The 21,475-nt window shown below is 44.5% G+C and overlaps 1 protein-coding gene across 2 annotated transcripts in view; it reads left to right on the plus strand.

Moving 5' to 3' along the window:
• Nucleotides 1–21,475, plus strand: part of Arhgef28 (Rho guanine nucleotide exchange factor 28) — a 300,696-nt gene that overhangs the window by 152,552 nt on the left and 126,669 nt on the right. Inside the window, exons 8-10 of one of the 2 annotated variants that reach the window (XM_028871698.2) lie at nt 11,527–11,553; nt 11,956–12,008; nt 12,505–12,565. In XM_028871698.2, the coding sequence (XP_028727531.1) occupies nt 11,527–11,553; nt 11,956–12,008; nt 12,505–12,565 (141 nt within the window). The remainder of the gene's footprint in view (nt 1–11,526; nt 11,554–11,955; nt 12,009–12,504; nt 12,566–21,475) is intronic. The other variant, XM_037209483.1, reaches the window with a different exon arrangement.

A 21,475-nucleotide genomic window follows, 5' to 3' on the forward strand; every position in this document is an offset into this window, starting at 1 on the left:
TTTAGCCTGGAAATTAACTTTGCTGTCTTTGTGAGTGTGACAAATGATTTTATTATTATTCTTGTGAACCAATTATGGTTTTATAATTTCATGATTGCAATTGGACCTGGAGAATAATGGCAAGCTATTCTGAACAAATTAAATGGCCCTGTCTAGTCACTGTTCTACTGCTGTGAAGAGACACCATGACCAAGGCAACTCTTTTATAAAAGCAAGTATTTGACAGGGTACTTGCCTGCAGTTCCAGAAGTTTAGTCCGTTATGGTTCGGAGCATGGCGGCACCATTGGCATCACCCGGGGTGCTAGAGTAGTAGCTAGGAGCTACCTGCTGGTCTGCAGGTGGTGTGTGTGTGTGTGTGTGTGTGTGTGTGTGTGTGTGAGAGAGAGAGAGAGAGAGAGAGAGAGAGAGAGAGAGAGAGAGAGAGAGAGAGGGAGGGAGGGAGAGGGAGAGGGAGAGGGAGGGAGAGGGAGAGAGAGAGAGAGAGAGAGAGAGAGAGAGAGAGAGAGAGAGAGAGAGAGAGAATGAGAGAGAGAGAGATATTGATTGAGATTTAGCCTGGCATGGGTTTTAACACCTCAAAGCCCACCCCTCACCCCCAGTGACACCCCTCTTCCAGCAAGGCCACACCTCCTAATCCTTCTAATCCTTTCAAAGAGTTCCACTCCCTGGTGACTAAGCATTCAAATACATGAGCCTATGGGGGCTGCACTCATTCAAACCACCACAGACAAAGTCGTTGGGAAGAAATAGGCTCTGTTTTCTCTCTTGCCTTCTGGACTTCCTTTTGTTTTATTCCCCCAATTCCCTGAGTAAGTATCTCAGGTAGACCAGGCTGGCCTTAAATTTGTTATGTAGCCAAGGGTGACTTTAAATTTGTTATCCTTCTGCCTCCCCCTCCCAAGCTCTGAGAGGTTACAGGTGTGCACCCTAGGATTTTCTGAGGAGCAATGCACAGAACTAGAAGATGTTCTGCAAAGTAAGGATCCTTTCAGCAAGTCCATGGAAAATGCTCTCTCTGAAACCTAACTTAGAGACCCAGAATGCCTTTGATACGTCACAGGTTCTAGTAAGTCAAGAATTAGGAACTGGGGTAGCCTCGTTCAACTCAACTATCAATGAAAGTTCCTTAGGAGGGGGTCTGAGGAGGTACTCTGGAGAATGAAGCCATTTCACATCGTCCCTGACCCTTCCTCACGCCTCCTTTTCCACCACCACCTAGGTTCTCAGTATCTATCAGCGCAGTGACATTCTCTGCAAATGCCTAGGAAGGTGTATATGAAGCCACTCAGGGTCGTCTTGTGCATGTGAGGCCATCTGCACCTCCTGATGCCCTGCCAGAATTCCCTTTGTATTTCTGTGCTTTTGAGACCCAGGCCTTCCTGTATATGAGACCACTTGGCCGCTCTACCTCCTGAGTGCTGAGATTAAATTTGTGAGCTACCACACCTGGTTCTCACATTTCTTGGTGCCCTGCCTGCTTAGAGCTTATAACTTAGAGCCAAGCTGAGAACTATTATAACCTAGGTACCACTGTTCAAATCCAGGTTCTTTATCAGTTTTTAGTATTTATTTTTATTTTTATTACCATATATTAATCACACAAATGAGTGGATTTGATTATGGTCCATGTAAACAATATAGTTTGATCATACTCATCCATGAAAAAATTTTTGTTGTTGATGGGACAAACCATCTGTGTTACCACACTCTGACTAATAAATAATACAATAGCGTCTCCCCATAGTGTCGCCCACCATAGTTTCACTAACAAGGAAACAGGAAATGGGGGTTGGAACATGAGTTCTAACAGAGCAAAACCGTTTCCTTTGGGGCCGGGCAGGCTCAGCTGTTCTCCTGTGTGGATCTGATGAGAAGGGCCAAGAACCCAACACAAGACACAGCCCAGGCAGGCAGCTGGAGTCCTGTGGGTTCTCTCCTCGCAAGGTCTGTAACTGTTTTGTGCCCACTGTATACTGGGCACTATTGGAGACCTGGAGATTCAGCAGCAACCAAAAGCAAGCAACGAGACCCCGCTCTCAACTCTATCTTAGTAATTTCCTCCAGCATTTTCGAGGACTTACTGTATGCCAGGCCCTGTCTTAGGCACTGAGTCTGTGGGTGTGAACTGCAGGAAGCTGTGGGCACTCATGGAGCACATGCACTAGTGGTCATGGAGAAGGGACATTTCTGAGAGTTAAGAATTGACTTTACTTCATGAAGAGTAGCTCAGAAGAGATTTTTCTTAAGTAGCACATCTCGTCTGGGCAGCCAGAAGTCAGTTGGTTACCTGCTTTTTCAACCATTGCATTCCAATATCCCAACCACTCCCAGACAAGAGAATCTATTGACTGCACGTTCACACTGCTGGTCTAGAATTTTCTCCCGTGTTTGTGTGATGGAAAAAGTGTAACATCAGGATCACTGCCTGGAAATGCTAATCTCAAGCTGCTGTCACTGGGAACGCATGCCCAGACTCGTCTTGATGACACATGCTGCCAGGCAGCAGGCAGACAGCTCAGAACTCAGCTCTGCCATGAGCTGGCTTTTCAGCATTGTGAAAGCTGCTCAGCCCTGTTGGCTTGTATGGAAATGGCAGAGGAGGGTGGAGGGGAGTAGAGGTGGGGTGTCGTTTAATGCTTAAGGTGGGGCACTCGTTCAGTATCTCCTGTAGTGGTGGACTAGTGTGTGATGCCTGGTTCTAAGTGGAAGCTAAGTAACTCCAGCCTGTTCTGAAGTATAGGTAGTAGTAGTAAAAGTATACCTCATGTGACTAGAAATGAGTAGATTCTTTGCTTGAATTGTTCATGTTGTTTATGGAGGAACGGCTGGCTGGTATTTGAGTATATTTGAGTATTTCCTGTGAGAAAGTGTTGGGAGAGTAAGAAGACTGTTATCCACACACGGTTTCCTTTCTAAGATGTTTTATTTTAAATACGGCAACTCGGGACTTTTTAGAATATTTGCATATGGCACAAATGTTTCATCAAGATGTAAGGACTTTATGCTGGGGCAGCTGAGAACTGAGGTGTTGGGGATTGAGGCTATCCTTGAGGATGATGTTTTCCAGATGATGACTTAACTGGAGATCCAACCACCTCCTCCTCTAGTTTGGAGCATCTAAGGTCTGATCAGAATCCGGAAGTAGGGGAAGCCAGACAGTGGTGGTGATGACCCACGCTTTTAATCTTAGCATTCAAGAGGCAGAGGCAGGCAGATCTCTGTGAGGTCAAGGCCAGCCTGGCTTACAGAGAAAGCTCCAGGACAGTCAGGGCTACACAAAAAATCCTGTCTCAAAAAAAGAAGGAGGAAGAGGAGAAGGAGGAGGAAGGAGGGGGAGGAGACAACGACGACGATGCCTACAATGTTGAAATGGAATTTGGGCATTTTCAGTGATTTAAAATGGAAGGCACAGAAAGACGAATAGTGTATGCTCTCAGCCATCAGAGGGAGTCATAAGAGTTGACATCGTAGGAGAAAGTAGAAAAATGATTACTAGAGGCTGAGAAGGTGGGAGATTGGGGAGGGGGAGGAGGTATTATGGGGAATTTGTACACAGATGCCAACATACCGTCATGTAAAGGAACATATTGTTCCATAGCACAGCAGGGTGATTGTAGTTTATCACACTTTAGATATTTTAAGAACTAAAAAGAGGAATTTATAGGCTTTGAAATCAAAGATATGGTAGAAATGCAAATTTCCCTGATACATTATATACATGTAAATATATATAAGCCTGTGTCAATTAAAATAATTTTTGTTAGTTCTTTGAGCATCTCATATAGCTTGTTCTGATCATACTCACCCCACCTCCCCAGCTCTTCTCAGATTCAGCACCCTCATTCCCTACCCTTCCAACTTTGTATCCTATTTTTTTTTAACCCTTCAGACTAATTTGTGCCGCCCATTTGTTCTTGGATTTGTGGTCTTCCACTGGAATATGGTCAAAAACTTACCAGGGGCCATAGTCTTAGAGAATACTGTCTCTCCTCCTCCCAGCACTAGCGATTGCCAATAACTCCACAGCTAGGGATGGGGTTGTGTGCCCCATATCCCCTCCATGCTGGGACTTTGTCTGGTATGGGCTTGCACAAGTCTTGTGTATGCTGTCCCAGCCACTGTGAGTTCCTATGTACAGCTGTCTTGCCGTGGGTGGTGGTACAGACTGGTGCAGCCAACATGGAAATAAGTAGGAAGGTTCTTAAAAAAAAAAAAAATTTTAAATTACAGTGAGACTGTAGTTAACGTTCCCCTAAGCCAGAAGGTGTTTTGCAGTTACTTCTTTCACTCTAACGGGATGTACATCCTTCTCCAAATTTTCTGTAGAGTTGAGTTTGCCAGTCTTGTTTCTCCTAAATGGAAACCACTTTCATTAATAAAGGTCCAAGGTTAAAGACAAGCTGAGAGCTGGCCCATCTTGGACACTGTTAGAACAATACTATCTTTTTCCCCATACATAAATGAAAAGTCTACTCACCTTCCACTATAACACAGAACTGAAGGATGATGGTTTGAGCTAGAAGTCTTACAGATCATCTGGTTGAACCACCTTATGAGGCCCACAGGCCACAGGCTACCCATATTTCACCTCCAGGCAATAAATTTGTTTTACTCTTAATTTAGATTCTTTCTTTCAGATGGGTCAAATTAGCAGGCTTGGGACAAGTGTAAAATTCAGCTAAGGACAAATAGATTTGGATAACTTATCCTAAACATGCAGCCAAAGAATCCCTTTCTTGGAGTAGACTCTAAGTGAAATCATAGGACATAAAAGCAATCCTAAAGTCGCACTGTATTTATATCTTTGAAAGGTGACTTACTTCATCTTACTTAAGCAGTTGACTAAGTTAGGAAAATTATGCCCTAATTTCACTTTGAGATCTAATGACTTTCTTAGAGCTTCTGCTTACTGATGGATTGCAAGCACATTTTGAGGCTGAGGTTGTCTCTCTCTCCAGCCATGATTGAAATTTTCACCCTGGAGAGCCTAGGGATAGAATGTGCATATATGTAAAAGTTCATAAGAGACAGATTAAACAGAATCATCACATGACATTTACTCAAGAGGAAAGAAGGTGTGTATCTGCACACAAACTTGTACAGTATTTTGTATGATAACTAAGTTTAAAAGAAAAAGAAAAAAATATCATTTCCACTCCACTTGAATGTCCATGGCAGCATTAGTTTTACCAGATAAGTTTTTCTGAAGATCAGAGTATCAAATGTTTTAAAAATGATTTCTAGTGTTTCCCTAAATATTTCCAGAATAACAACCAAATTTGTAGTTTAATTCAAAAGTACTTTGTGTGTGTGTGTGTGTGTGTGTGTGTGTGTGTGTGTGACATTCACTAGCATTCAAAAATTTTTCTTTATGCAGTGACTTTTAAAGTTGGACCGAAGAGATGGCCTGGTGGATATAGCTTGTGCTTTCCAAGTGTGGGGACCAAAGTTCCAGTTCCCAGAACCCAAGTTAAACTCAGGGCCAGTGTGGAGGCTTTCCTGTAACCCAGCACTTGAGAGGTAGAGACAGGGGCTCTGGGGCTCCTTGGGGGCAACCTGGCTAGCAAGAGGAGCCTGATGGCCTGCTCTGGGTCCAGTGAGAGATCCTGCCTGATGGCCAGCTCTGGGTTCAGTGAGAGATCCTGCCTGATGGCCAACTTGGGTCCAGTGAGAGATCCTGCCTGATGACCAGCTCTGGGTTCAGTGAGAGATCCTGCCTGATGGCCAGCTCTGGGTTCAGTGAGAGATCCTGCCTGATGGCCAGCTCTGGGTTCAGTGAGAGATCCTGCCTGATGGCCAACTTGGGTCCAGTGAGAGATCCTGCCTGATGGCCAGCTCTGGGTCCAGTGAGAGATCCTGCCTGATGGCCAGCTCTGGGTTCAGTGAGAGATCCTGCCTGATGGCCAGCTCTGGGTTCAGTGAGGCATCCTGCCTGATGGCCAGCTCTGGGTCCAGTGAGAGATCCTGCCTGATGGCCAGCTTGGGTCCAGTGAGAGATCCTGCCTGATGACCAGCTCTGGGTTCAGTGAGGCATCCTGCCTGATGGCCAGCTCTGGGTTCAGTGAGAGATCCTGCCTGATGGCCAGCTCTGGATTCAGTGAGAGATCCTGCCTGATGGCCAACTTGGGTCCAGTGAGAGATCCTGCCTGATGGCCAGCTCTGGGTCCAGTGAGAGATCCTGCCTGATGGCCAGCTCTGGGTTCAGTGAGAGATCCTGCCTGATGACCAGCTCTGGGTTCAGTGAGAGATCCTGACTCAGTAAACAAAGTGGACAGTGATAGAAGAAGGATACCCAATGTTAGCCTCTGGCGTACACATACCCATGCACATGCACAAATGTTCCTCTACATATATGAACATATACATACATGCACCGCACGCACACACACACACGCGCGCGTGTGTGTGTGTGCGTGTGTGCGTGTGTGCGTGCGCGTGTGCTAAACTAAAAATAAACATTTAAAAAAAATCATGGACTGTGTTTTTAGTTGAATTTTATGTGAGATGTGTTTAAGTCCAGAACTCTTCCTTAAACGTTTGATTTTCCCTCCCCCAATGTTTGATACTTTTAAAATACAGATGAGGCTGCATTTATGCCTGCTGGTAAATTCTTCCGTGTTTCACATGTAACCTTTTTGTGTGGCAAATCCTGTTTTACTTCACTCAAGCATAGAAAATTTAGAGCATCTATACTAATAATAATTCTGTAGTTGAGTTTTTTCCCCATCTAATAAAACTGGAATTACAGGTTGTTGTGAACTGCTTCACATGGGTCTTGGGAACCGAACTCTGGTACTCTAGAAGAACAGCAAGTATTCTTCATCACTGAACCATTTTTCCACCCCCGCCAAAAAAGATTTTAATTATTGAAAAATAAAGAAGTCCTGATATAGGACTTGAAGACATGGGGCTGTGTTTATAAAGCCAATTACAAAAGACCCCATGATTCCACATGTATAAAATATCTTAATTAGGCAGACCCACTGAGAGAAATTAAGGTTGTCCGGGCTGGGCTGTGGGAAGGAGGTCAGAGGGCAGTTGAAGAACTGTGAGGAGTGTTTGCTCATGGCTGTGGGGCTTTATGTTGGCACGAGGAAAATGTTCTAAAATTGATGGTGGGTAATGGCTGCATACCTTGGACCATACTAAAGCCAAATAAATGGTGTGTGTGTCTTAAACAAATGAGTAGTGTGGTGTGTGCACTGCACCCCAGCAAGGTGAGATAAGCATGACCTACATTAAAATTTGCTGGATTCTCCCTTGATGGTGGTTATATTGATATTTATTTTTTCAAGTTTTCTTTAACAATGACTGTTGTGGCTCAGAAAAAAAAGTATTAAGACTAATTTAGATAAAAAGCATTTCACAAAGATGTCTTTTTCATTCTGCATAGTTCCAAATATAAAAATAAGATGAATCGGAGCCAGCACAGGGGGAAGTACCTGAGGGCCAGATTCCATCTCCGCATTGGTATCTCTGCTGCTGTAGCTCTATAGGGATGATTTGAGCCCGTGGGATTGCCTGTAATGTTTGGGCTTTTGGAGGAAAAGACTCACTGGGACTTGTGCGGACAATTGCCTCACTGTCTCCCCCACGTCATACTATGCTGGGCCAGCAACCCGGGCGCTTCATTAATATTCCCACTTGGGGCAAAAGGGAGGAATTCCCCAGAAGTTCAAGCATCATAATAGCTGGTGAATTAAGAGCGTCTCCTTTGCTATGTTAGCTCCCAGGCACTGAGTGCTGCACATTCATGTCGGGGTGAAACACTAAGCAGGAGAAAGAAGTGGATAAGTCAACAGTGACACCTTGGTGCGCAGTGAGAGCGGTGGCAGAGTTACATTGTGTGGGAAGAAACAGGGGACAGAGCCCTGGTCTGTCCAGTCAGCCTGGTGGCCAGAACTTTAGTAATGAAATTATGCTAGGACTGCAAGTGTTCCAGTTAGCAATTCAATAAAGCAAGCAACTTTCCCTCTCTCTCACCATCCAGAGCTGGCCTGATACCCACCCTAGCTCATCAGATGGATGTACCAAATGTAGGTGGGTTAGTTGTTAGTTCTCCACCTTGTGTGTAACAGGCAGGGGACACAATTGTTGGTACCCAAACCAAATTGGTCCCAGTCCAGAGTCTCTTTCCAGAATGCAGTCACTGCCCACGAGAAGCAAAGGACTCATTCAAAGACTGTTTGGTTTTGTTTTTTTGAGACAGGTTATCATATTGTGTAGCTCAGGGTGTCATGGTCTATGTGGCCCCTTGCCTCAGCCTCCCCAGTGCTGGGATTACAGGTATGTGACACATACCCAAGAGGATATTGAATTATGTGTGAATTAGTGTGTTGCCAGAGGAGGTGTAGGGTGAGGATCAGCATCATGAGGGTGCTGTTTGACTTGTTAGGAGGGCAGAGCACATGGCTATCAGTACCAGCTTGCCAGCTATGTGCGGGACATCTCTGCCGGTCTCTATTAGGTGTGGCCGGCCGTCAGTACAGTGGGATGGGAGAAGGCAGCACTTGTGGGTGGTCTCGCTCTGGTGAGAGCTGTTCTTCTGCTCTTCCTTTTCTGGGGGAAGGGTCCTTATGTCTAGCCACAGGACTGTTGAGAGAGTTCTGGCTCACTTTTTGTTGCGTAAGTCTAGACTCTGGCTCCATTTTGCAAGAAGAGGTAATAAAGCTGGTACACGGAGGTGAGCTTTTCTCCAGGCAAATCTTAATGAGACATTGATACTAATCTTACAGCTACTTATCTCTGGGGTAAAAATCCCTGTTTGTTGGTGCTGTGTCATTAGTGAACATAAGTACTAGAGATTATCTCTCGTTTTATTATAGTTTGGCAATATGTAAAAAAAAAAAACATGTTTATCGAGTTTGGTAAGTGTGATTTAGAGAGGTAATCCTTCCCTGTGGGTGGACCTTGAAGACAACATTAACAGGCCCTTAAAGCAGAATAGCTAGAGTTACTGATACTATTATCAACCAAAGGTTGCTATAGCAACGAGTGGTTTGATTGCACGGTGCAGTTGGTGGGACTCTGGGCTAGTGTAAAAGGAGCCCACTCATTTAGCAGAAATGCTCCAGGGGCAATTTAATTAAAGCCCAGTAGAATGAACACCATATTCTCTGTGCAACTCCGAGATGTCGTTCTGGTTGTAGTGCTTCTAAATTAATGAAAGGTGGGCTATGCATCTGAATCCGCACATTTTCACAACATGTAAAAAGTAATTTTAGGGTGAGAATTTTTTTTATGTATTTGAAAGTTATTTTTAAAGTTAAAAGTAAATATAATGGAAATCTGTCATTTTGTTATGGAATATGTACATATATATAGCAGATTTTAAAAATATTTGAAATTTTATTTGTCTTAGATGTTTTTTACCAAGTAGATATTATATGTTGAGTGCCCCCCCATGCCTCTTACCCGTCTCTTTTCTCATTCTTCCTCCCATCCTATTAGTCTACTTTGCCCCTGGTTTTTCTTCTTTCATTTACATACATACACGATTTTATGCATTTATATAAGATCTAGGAACCACAAATGAAGAAATAGTTAATATTTGTCTTTCTGAGACTGGCTTCTTTTGCTTAATATGATTACCTCCAGTATGTCCATTTTTTTTAATAGCAGTTATTTTAAAAGGTAATAATAATAATAATAATAATAATAATAATAATAAAAGATCACAGGAGACTGTAAGGGGAAAATGTAGGAATGGAAATGTGCCAAGATCATGGTCATTTGGGGGTGGGGATGAGAGAGAAAGCTGAGTGAACCCTTTGATATTACAAATGGATAACAGGTCATATCCTGTTTTCCAGCGTGCTCTTCAGAATAAATGCCTGCATGTATGGGATGCTTTAAGAAAACAGTGGTCTGGAGTGGCATTAAGGGCATAGCCTGTAGCCAGCAGGATGGAATTGCGCGATCCCCTTCCTGTCTAGTGCAGATGTGTTCCCGGAGCCTCCATTCTGGCTACTCTCTTTGGCACATTGCAGTGATCTTCTCTACTTGGAGTTTTATCATGTAGGGCATGAGTTTCCAGAGGGATTCCTTAGAGACTCCTCTGTGACAAACACCATGGCAGGCGATTCGCACCAGTTCTGTGCATCTGTGAAGAGGACTGGAAAATTTGCTTTAACTATTTGCTTTGGACTTTCGGCATTGAAAGGGTACACTCTCAAAGGCAAACCCGGCCTATTTTCACGTGTATGGCTGGTCCTTGCGCAAATGTTACTCTTCTGCCACCCGGAGGCTAGTTTGGGAAGTGCATGTAAGAGCTGGCGTTGCGCTAACTGTATAAACCACCAGGCGGGGCACCAGTACAACCTTGTCTCTATTCCTGTTGCCACAACCGCACAAAATTGAGGTTATTATGTTTTCATTTTTATCATGAAACCTAGTAAGCATTATGAGTTCATGATCAACACACAGTTGTCCAGTGTCGCTGTGGAACTGCTTGCTGGTTATAAGAGAAACCCAGTTATTCTTTAAAAATATCATTTGTTTTTCCTTATGTGTATTTATGTGTGTTGTGTCTGGGTATTCACACATGTATGTGTGGGTGCCCGTAGAGGCCAGAAAAGGGTGTCAGATCCCCTGGAGCTGAAGTTATCAGTAGTGGTGGGTGGTAGGAACTGAACTTGGGTCCTCTGTGTGAGCAGCAAGTACTCTTGGCACATGAGCCGTCCCTCCAGCACAGATTCAGTTATCCTTAAGCATTTATAAAAAGCACGTGACCAGCAGAGTGTGTGGCTGTTCCTTTCTTACCCCACCACTTCCTATCCCATCTTTACAACCTGTCACCCTGATGGTCTGGTTTGTCGTGGAGAGTTGTATAAATAAGGCCTTGCACATGTCCTGTGCAGAACAGAGACTAACCCCCTGGCAGCACGAAGAGCTTGAATAAATCCACTTGGAGGTTTGAGGTGGCAGGCAACTGAAATTAGCAGGAGAGACAGAGGGTAGGGAATGTCCAGTTTATGAACTTTCTGGGAAAATTCCTGGCATTTCTCTGGGACTGCATCACCAAGGTCCTTGGGGGCTGGGAAGCTGAGATTTCAGAAAAGACCCCCCCCCCAAGACCCAGCAGGGTCATATATTCCTTTAAATTCAGGTGAAAAGTTTTCAGCTATTTACCCCCGCTGGGGATGTCAGCACTTACTTCCCCTGGGGCTAAACCCGCACCCCATGGCCATTTTGACAGTCTTTGCGCTTGTTTCTGGGAAACTGAGTATTTGGGAAGAGAACCAATCGGTCAAGGAACAGAGAAAAACACCGCTTTGCCTGGGCTTTCCTATTCATCACAGAACATCCTGAACGTGGTTTCCAGGAACAGCTTTGCAGTGAAGGGGACATCTGGGGCATCTGGGGCATCTAGGGCCAGTCGCTGCTTAGCCAGCCCTGCCAGCTGAGGTCGGGTGCTGAGGGCTGTGTGGTGTGCTCCGCTTCAGTGCTGCAGAAGGGACAGCTGGGTCTCTCTGAGAATGAACTAGTCCTTTTTCTTTCTCCTATTGCCACCTATGGAATCCAGGGGAAGAGACGAGTGGGGTTTGCTCAGGTGGGTACCAGTTGCATCCTCAGCATCCGTGCTATTTTGTAGAAGCTTCAGGGATGAGCATCCTTCCTTTGCAGTCAAGGGCACTGATTTATTTAATACACCCCCACCCCCACAGCCTCAGGATTTACAGTGAGAGCTCCCTGCCTTGTTTACATCTTAGTATACACAAATAATACCTGTGTGTGTGTGTGTGTGTGTGTGTGTGTGTGTGTAGGGGGATGTGGAGGGGTGGCCAGGTGATCAAATACTTCATTCTCTGGTAGGGTTGATTGTTAAGTTTAGCCTAAAAACCTAGCTAATGCTTTGTTTATAACTTGTCATCTACTTTCTTTGTTTCCTTTTTTTTTTTTTTTAAACTAAAGCTCTATTTAGCAGTTCTGATGAGATTTATTTCTTTTGCAGAGATTAAGAATTTGGAGTTTGGCAGATCTCCACCCGAGGAGGACAATGGAAAGGTAAGGAATGATGGTTGCCTGGCCTCACTGTCTTCCTTGTGTCTTAAAGTAGACATGACAATTGAGCGAGTGTTCATAAAAATCCACGAGTAGGCAGGAGTGTGCCCCAGATCCAGTTTCTTTGATTAGGACCACAATGGGATGTACTTTCATGACCAACCCTCCCTCTCTTTCTGAGTTGTCTCTGTTGTATACACAAGATAGTTGACAGCATCCTCTAGAACATACTGGAAGCTTCTCCTCCATGGATGTTTGCTGATATTGCTTTACCCTTGGACAGCTTCCGGGTGTGTTTTAGCAGGACACACATCCTTTCCTTATTTTTAGCCCTCAATGCTAATTATAAACACAGATGGATTTCCCGTTTACGTGTTGTGATGTGAGTGATGTGGCTTTATTGATGTTTTCCAAGAGCGTCATTCTAGCTCATGAGAAATAAGCATCAATGTAGTAGAGATGGAATTTAATGAAACTGTCTCACCTGTGTCTTTTTCAGTGTGTCAAAAGCCAGGTGGATGGACTGAATGAACACGAAGACCAGGACCACCTGGATTCGGGTATATTCCATAATGCTGCATTCCCTGCAGCTAGGGGGGTATCATGGGCCAGATAGGTGGTGAACAAAAAGAAAATACATTTTAATATGAAATATTCTTCCTTGAGAACCTTGCTTGCCTCTTTCAGCCTACCTAGGTCAATTTTCTTCTATTTTCTCTTTTCAATTTTCATGTTTCAATTTTCTTTCATGTTACAACTTCTATTTACAGTCTAAAACACACAGGAAGAACTTAAAACGTTTCCTGAGGAGTTTCACGCTGCTGAATTCTGGCATGGTAGTTGTCATGGTTACCTCGTTATCTCAATGTAGAGGGCATTGGGGGCTTCATTTCAGGGAAACCCCTGAGCTCATGGAGTGGAAGTATAGGAATAGACTTGGGTGTATTCTGTCTGTCTCACAATGCTGCTCAGTTTGTTCCTATGGACATGAGCATCTGTGGTCTACCCCCAACTCCCAGGCCTCAGGAGAAGACCAGATGCTGTGGTGGAGGTGTGGGCCCCTTAAGTGGGGGAGGGGATACAAGTGATTCTTTCCAGGGACCTGGATATTCTCATCTATTCCCAGATGTTCTAGTCTCAGTTCCCTGGGCTCTTCTCCAGGTCTCTCCTCTAGGTATTTTCTATTTCTTCAAGGCTAGTTTTGGACCACAGACATATCCCTGGAATTATTTAGAGGCAAGGGGAGTAGAATGAAGTTGTCGGGGTAGGAGGAGGTGGGCCAGGCTGCCAGTAGATGCCTAGTGCCTGGGATGTGCATGAGCCCTCTTCGGGTGCAGTGTGGAGGGGACACCCTGCACACTTGGAGAACACATGAGAGCAGAGCTATCTTGGAAGTGGCCCCCAGTGAGGAGGTTGGGGCTGGGGCTGAGGAGAGATGCCCAGGCTAATGAGAGTTGAGAGTGCATTGGGCAGCAGAGGTGGTTGACTTCTGGAGGCATCATGTGGGCTTCCTGGAGGTTCTGGTTGTGTTTGGCATCCTTGGTAGACACGTGTCAGAGCTGTTACAACAGTTGGGAAATCCCGTCGCCTAGAGGAGGCCAGGAGGAAGCGCGCTCAGTGCAGTTGAGCATGCTGCTCTGGGCTTGGCCCTTCGCCAGCGGTGGTTTGCTGGATGTTCCTGCCCGAGGTGCTGCTGAACTTGGAACAGCACAACTGGGCAGTGTGCACACATCTGTGAGAATAGTAATTTATTTCCAGAGCCCAGAGCAGAGGAAGAGGAAGCAGGGAAAAAAAAAAAAAAGGAAACATCACAGAATGGATGTCTATTGAGCGCCACAGAGCTGGGAGTGTGGCTGTAATTCATGCATACAGGATGTCTCATCCACGGTTTGCATCACACTCCTGGGAATGTCAGCTTTGAAGAATGTTTACTCAGACAAATTGCTGGGGGAGGAGGGCTTGGCTGTCAAAAGTATTAAATAGTGGGATTATTTTTAATTTGGGGCTCTAAAAATTCTCCTGTCTCCCACTGGTGTATTTGTTGGGCGAGAAGATTTTTGCTTTGTAAACTGCAGTAGCCTCCCCTTCCCCCCCGGCCCCCCCCCACCGCTGCCCCCCTAAGCTGAGAGCTTGGTCAGTGACGTCATTGTGTCTGGAGAGGAACATTAGGAAGGCAGAGAGAGAGAGAGAGAGAGAGAGAGAGAGAGAGAGAGAGAGAGAGAGAGACAGAGCGCCAAGTAAAATTTACATCCAGCCATCTATGAAAAGGGCCATGGATATGCCTTTCTGACTCTAGCATTTGCTTTATTGTTTATTTAAACTTTTGAATTAAGAAGGGGGGAAAATTCTCCTAATTTTACAAAAGAAATAAGAAGAGATTTACAAAGAACCACGAGAGAGAAGAAGGCAGCAAGCAGTGAGCAACAGGAGGTTGCAGCCGGAGGCAGGAATGGGACACTGCGCCCCCCAGAGGCCACTTCAACACTCTAGTCTTGTGTGTGTGCTGGGAGTCTGTCAGGACTCCTAGGAACTGCTGATGCAATATGTGGGATAGACATGTTAAGTCTGCCGTATTGTATCATTTGAAGTTGTGTGGCACAAATGTCGTGTCGACTTGGTAACTGTATCAGCGTTGTTCTGGTAGACCTTTCTGTGTGATGGCTGTGGCTGGGACTGTGCCATCCAGAACCGTCGGCCGCAGCCCCTCACGTCGGCTGAGCATCAGGTGTGTGAGCAGTGTGTCTGAGGAGGTGCAGGCTCGGCTCAATGTGATTTTATCCCATTGCACAGATCAGGCTAGAGTAAGTTCCTCACAACCCCCGCCTCAGAGCCAGGATCATATTGGCTGTTAGTTTATACCTTAACAATGGCTCTAATTGTAGGAATTAATGGGTATGGAATAGCTGGGAAGCTCATCCAGGCCAGGGCACCAGACCTGCCAGAGTGAGTAGTTGACATCAATGTTGAGAAGATGACATGGATGTTAAGTCCAGGAACAATGGCTTTGTTCTTGGTGGATGCTATGGCAAACATGCCCAGCCTTGTCATCTAGTACACAATTGAGTGTGAAAAGAAACCATGAGAAAGTTTCTGTGTTTTAAGTAAGCTTATGATTTTGTGTTGGGCTGCGCTCATAGCCTCAGACTGCTGTCTCGAGAAACTGCAGGATTAGGATTTTACTCAAAGAGAGAATCATCAGTCGAAGGGCTGGAATCTGATTCTGTGGCCATCACAAGAAGACAGAGGGGTTCCTTCACAGTAGACAGTGGGGGAAGGAGGCGGGGCAAAGCCTTTGGAGGCCATGGAAGAAAAGGAGCTAGATGCAATGCCATGGTCAGTGCTGGATGAGAAGGAAGAATGGACCCATTGGGTTGAGTCCACGGGACTAAGTGAGATGAAGAAATGGGGTTAAACCTTTAAGCAGAGCTGGGGTCAAGACTGGGTAGCAACTCTGTGGCTTGGAGGATGGGAGAGAATATCTACTGGGTAAGGGTTCAGACCGTGGGACCTGCAGTGGGCGGGTGAGCTGCGTGGAATCCCTGCCACAAGGATACATAGGCCACCCAGAACCAGCCAAGCAGCAGGCTGCTGGATCAGTTGCTGTTTGGCAAACTCCTGTGAAAGAAGTTCACTCTGGGTGGATTTGTTTGGAAATTAAGAATCCCAGTTGAAAGTTAAGTTCCTCTTCGAGGACTGTGAAGCCACAGTGCCAATGTCTTAGATGAAAGACAAAAACTTCTGAAAAGTGATGGCCCTGCTCTGTCAGCAAGGAATATTCCAGAGTGTGAATGAGGTCGTATGGGCCACACACCTGACGTCCTAACTGAAGCATTTATCTAATTATTCTTTATCAATAAAAAATCAGGAGTCAGATATTGGGATAAGAACCTGAATGATCAGAGAAATGGCAGAGAAGCCACCAGTGACCTCCTTTCTCTCCGTTCCTCCATACAAAAGGGCGGAGATCCTCTCTCAGCCCCGCCTTACTACTTCCTGTCTCTCTATCTGCCCTCAGTCCTCCAAAGCCTCTATGGTTAATTTTGGTCAGCCAGTGGCTCTGCCCTCTGACTCCAGGCAAGCTTTATTATCAGAAAGCGGTCAAAATTTCACACAACACCTGACTGATGTTTTTCTTCTGTCAGCTTAGTGGCTGCACACGAATCTACTGATAATTTAATTACCGTCTGAGGTCCCACGACCCCACAGTCAGCATCCTGCCAGCCATTCAGGCTGCGGCCACCAAATGTAGGTTTTTAACTAAGTCTCTATTGTTCTGTTTACCAACAAAGACTCAGAAGTCAGAGGTGGGGGTGAAAACTTCCTAGATCAGAGAGGTCGAGAAGCAACCAGCTGACCTTCCTTTTTGTCAGAGACCCAGCAAAAGACCCACCTCTCCACTTGTTCCAAACCAAAAAAACTGCAAAACTCCAAGTCCCCTCTCTACTCCTTCCTGTGCACCTCTCTATCCATATTCCTGCCTCCTCTGGACTCCCCATGGCTAATTCCCATCAACTAGTTGTTGGCTCTGCCCCCTGATTTTATTTAATTAACACAAACACAAACTCGGGGTTCACAGTGTGATCGGATATCCCGCAACACCTGACGCTCTCACACTGAACCTACATTTCCTGCAGTAATTTATCACCCATGCTCTTGGTTGGATTAAAGATCAAATGAGCGCATTTGGACATTCATCGGATGAATAAGTGCTGAAGTTGTGTGTCATGTAGCCATCGACATGGAAAAAATATGAGGGCCTGGTAAAATTGAGACGGCAAGCCAAGGGCATGGGAGCATGTCTTAACTTTTCCTGGGGAGGGGGTGGCGGTGTAAGAGAGAGAGCATCATGGGGTGAGGCTGGGGTGGTGAATGGAATTGGTTGGCATTCATCTTGGGAAGTTTCAATACTCTGGCATGAAGCTGTCTCTTATCTGATGCTGCAGATCTGGCTGGCAGAGAGTGGGCTTGGCAAAGCGCAGAGACTTTAAACAGCATCTTGATAATAAGACTTTGGGTAGGACCTGGGGAATGGCTCACTGGTTAAGATTACTTGCTGCTCTTGCACAGTCCTGGAGTTTGATTCCCAGCACCCGCAGAAATACAGTTCCAGGGTTCTAGTTCCCTCTTCTGGCCTCTTTGGACACTGCATTCATTCACTGCCTGGGTCGCATATGCATACGCAGGCAAAACACTTATACACGTAAGTTAAAATAAAGCTTTAAAAACTTAGTCTTTTACAGTTAGAGGGGAAAAAAAGTGAAAAGATGGTTCCTACTGAATTTGGATATATCTCCTCCCTGAGCTTTTCAACAGAGTTGTGTAGATGTAACCGTCTTGTTAAATAAGCAACACAGAGCCAATGCAGAGATGAAAGCCCAAGAGGTCAGAGTAATAGCTAAGTGCTAAAAACCTTACCCTTCACTGCTGCTCCTGTCCTTCCCTCTGCAAGAGACCTCCTTCCTGTGTCTCTGTCTTCTTATAGACTTTCTGTTCTGCCTTCTCATTGGTTGTAAACCCAACCACATGATCTCCTTGTCGCTGCCCATCTATACAGACCTCCAGGTCTTCTATGGTTGGTAATGAGATTAAAGGTGTGTGTCTCCATGCTGGTGTATCCTTGAACACACAGAGATCTGTCTATCATGTGATCAGGATTAAAGGCGTGTGCTACCACGGCCAGACTTCTGCTGTGGCTTGCTATTAGCTCCCCCAGGCAACTTTATTAACATACAAATCAAATCACATTTCAGTACAAATAAAATATCACCATATTTCCCCTTTTCTATTTTAATAAAAAGAAAAAAGTAAAAAAGTTATAACTAATATAAGAAAAACTATATACAAAAGTACAATAACTATATACAATATATACAAGCAATAAATACCTAAACAATGTCTAGTCCATTTGTATTTGACAAATTCAGAGAAAATAATTCCATTGTCTATCCTATTTTGGTAAGTCCAAAATGTATGAGTGACATGGCCAGCTCATGCCCAGGCTCAAATAGCAATTATTTTTAAAATTTGAGTTGTATTTTTCATTTGTTAGAGTTTTTATGTTTTCCTTGTCTTAATATGTTTTGCCTGCATGTATGTCTGTGAACCATTCAGTGAATGTATACAGTGCCCACATGTGCCTGGTGCCCTCAGAGGCCAGAAGAGGGTGTCAGATCCCTGGAACTGGAGTGACAGATAGTTATGACCTGACATGTGGGTGCTGAGAATCAAACTCAGATCCTCTGGAAGAGCAGCCAGTACTTTTAACTATGAAGCCATCTCTCTGGCTCCTCATTTTCAATTCTTTAAATAATATTTTTATTTTTTGATCATTCCATAAATTTATACAATGCACCATTACCTTTGGGTCATTTTTGTTATTGTTGTACTTCTTCAGATAGGGGCTCACATAGTCCAGGCTGGCCTCAAACTCACCAAATAGCTGAGGATAACTGGAACTCCTGGTTTTTCTGCTTCCACCTCCCAAATGCTAGGGTCAAACTCCACAGCACTGGCTACAATTTGGAGTCATTTCATCTCAATTATTATTTATTACACATAATATGAGTACAGGAAAACTTTCGGTGGATGTTGGGACAGGGAAGGTGGACCCCAGGGGGACAGATGAGCCGAAGCTGGTTGTAGACAAAAACCCAACTTTGTAACCAAACAGAATAGCAAAAGTCCACCTGGACCATTTGGGAAGGGAAGCAAGCAGAAACAGAGGCAAACAGGGAGTTCTGAGGCTAGGAGTTCTCAACCTGCAAGACACAGCCCTTCCAAGCCCCTCCTGGAAAGTTTAATGGAGGTATCAGTAGAGGGAACCAGGAGGAAATGGGTGATCGTATGGAACAGCTCCACTAAAACAAGCAGAAAGCGGAGGTGTCTGGTGGAATCTGCTGTCAGGTACTCCATTGTGGGGTCTGGTAAAGATCTTGGTCTTAGATTCAAGTGGTGAGGCAAAGAATGCTGTCAGTAGTGCTGTCCCTGTGTCTGTCTGTCCACCCCCCTTCCCATATCTACTTACAGAAGTGTAAAAGTTTGGAAGTGGCTTCTGAGCTACAAATGCTCATAAAACAGCTCATTGTCATCACCCCGGAATAAGAGAATGAAAACCTCAGGGGGTCTGGAGCCAGGGCCCATAGTCAGTGGATCTCACCCCGCCCCCACCTCTCCCACCAACAGTTTCACTCTGCACAATCTCTAGCTAGGCCTTGGGAATGCTGTTTGGAATAGGAAGGAAACGGAAAAGAAGGAAAAAGAAAGACCTTCAAGGCTTTGGGACTTCTAGAATGTCAGTTTTTGAGCCTAATTTTTGACAGATCTCATTATGGCATGGGCTATAAAATAGATACTCCTGTGAACTCTTTTTTTTTTTTTAAACATTTCAGTTTTTGGGTAGAGGTGGGTGGCATTTCTCTGCAACAAACTAATTTCATCCATGATTTGATGTAAAGGGTCTGGGGACAGAGAAATCTCCCAAAAGGGTATTGCAAATACAAAGTTACTTGTATAAAAGTTGGGCTGCTTTTAATTCCTTTTGTTCATTTCAGTGAAGTTTTATGGTGGTTTTTAAGGTTTTAAAAATAGTTTTTGGTAGAAAAAGAGTTGTTGGCTTAGGTATTTGGCTGCATGTTTATTATAAGGTCAATGTGGATCCCTTGCTGAGTTCTGCCTCTTTATGTTTGTGGCTTCCTTGTTTGGGTAAAATTCTCCTTGTGGAATGTGGAAAAAACCCACATTTTTCTTTAAATGAGACTACTGGAGTGTTTGTTGACAAACATTCATCCCATAAATCAAAAGAAAGACTATTTGGGGGCTTTTAGGTTAATATAAACTGTTCTGTAGACTTAAAAAACAAGAAGAAACCGCAGCTTTGCTGGAGGTATGAAATCTATTTTGTGGTATTTTTTTTTTTTTTCCAATGAGAAGTCCCATGAAATCATCAAGCTGTAGGATGCTGGCTGCTATTGTGATGGGCCTAACTTTCTTCTTATTGTTTGTTCAAAGTTGTAAGACAGAAAGGGAAATAAAAAGAATGGCATGAAAATCACTCGAGGTTAGTTACTAATTGAAGCATTGCTGTAGTATTCTCAATTTAGCCTCCACACCAGAAGGTAAACTGTAGACATCTTGAAGTTGGCCCTAAGGTCTAGAAGGAACAAGACAAATTCCAAAGGCTCCAGTTTGTTTCTAGGTGGAGCCAAGGCTGAAAGCCACAGCTAAAGGTCCTTCTGGAAGCCCAGTGATGCTGGGATCAACGCCAACCTTCCTGGCTTTTAGTTCCTTTGCCACTGAGAAGTGGAGTTGCACTTTTATCTCCAGTGCCTAAGAAAGGAGTGAGTGGAAGTCTGTTTATATTAACTTCGCATGCTCTCAGGGGTCATCACCTCCACGCCAGGCTCTACAGGAAATGTGAATGTCGTTCAAAGAAAAAGGATTGGAAACTTCTGAAATACTTGAATTGGAAAAAACAAAACAAAACAGCAGCAGCAACAACAACAACAACAAACTTTAAAAAATTATGTTAAACATTAAGAAGGATCAAATGGCTACCATGGGCCCACTTGGAGTTGGCATTGCTGGGTGGGATGGAGAGGTGCGTGTTGACGCTAAGGTCATAGAGTGTTACAGAGATGCCCAATGGTAGGCATGGGCTCCATCTTCAGTATACTCTAAATTGCTGTTTTCTTTCACCTTGCTTACCAAATACATTTTTGAAATGTAATTGAAAGCAGGAGAAACCGTGGTCGTGCTTCCTCTGAATTCCAAAATTTTCCTTCTCTGAAACAAAACCTATAACTTCAAGGTTCTGGAGCTAAACAAGCTTAGTAAATAAGGAAACTCCAAGTGTCTATCTCCTCAAAAGCTTTGACTTTGATGTTTAATGATTAATTTACAAATCTCAAACATGTCTACAAGTAGTTAAAGAAACTACAACTAACTCATAAAACACAAAACACACGAACCAATGGGTTATGTCTTGGAGTGGTTTTATAACAGGCGTTTTATGGGGAGTTCCAATGACACCCAGAGATTTCATCCCATTTCTTCGTGTGGAAAGCACTCTAGTGTCCCAGTAATTTTGAAAGCATTCTCTTACTTAATTAGAGCTCCTTGGCAACTGGTTTGATCATAGTGAGTGTGTTTATGGGAGTTCAGCCTTGGATTGTTCCCTCCTCCCTCCTCCCTCCCTCCTCCCTCCCTCCCTCCCTCCCTCCCTCCCTCCCTCCCTCCCTCCCTGTCTTCCTTCTTTCCTGCCTTCCTATTTTCTTACCTGCCTGTTTGCCTCACTTCCTTCCTTAATTTAAGCATCCAATGGTTCATCCCTTGGAGGGGGTGGGGACTTCAGGGAATTAAGATTTTGGTGAGTCTCCATGCTGGACAGTAAATGCTAACAATTCAGTAGAACAATGCACTGCAATTCCCAGTGTGTTGAATCGGGAAGATATTTTCACAGAACAGGGCTCCTT

Source organism: Peromyscus leucopus, chromosome 11, assembly GCF_004664715.2.
Source record: "Peromyscus leucopus breed LL Stock chromosome 11, UCI_PerLeu_2.1, whole genome shotgun sequence".
NCBI lineage: Eukaryota > Metazoa > Chordata > Mammalia > Rodentia > Cricetidae > Peromyscus > Peromyscus leucopus.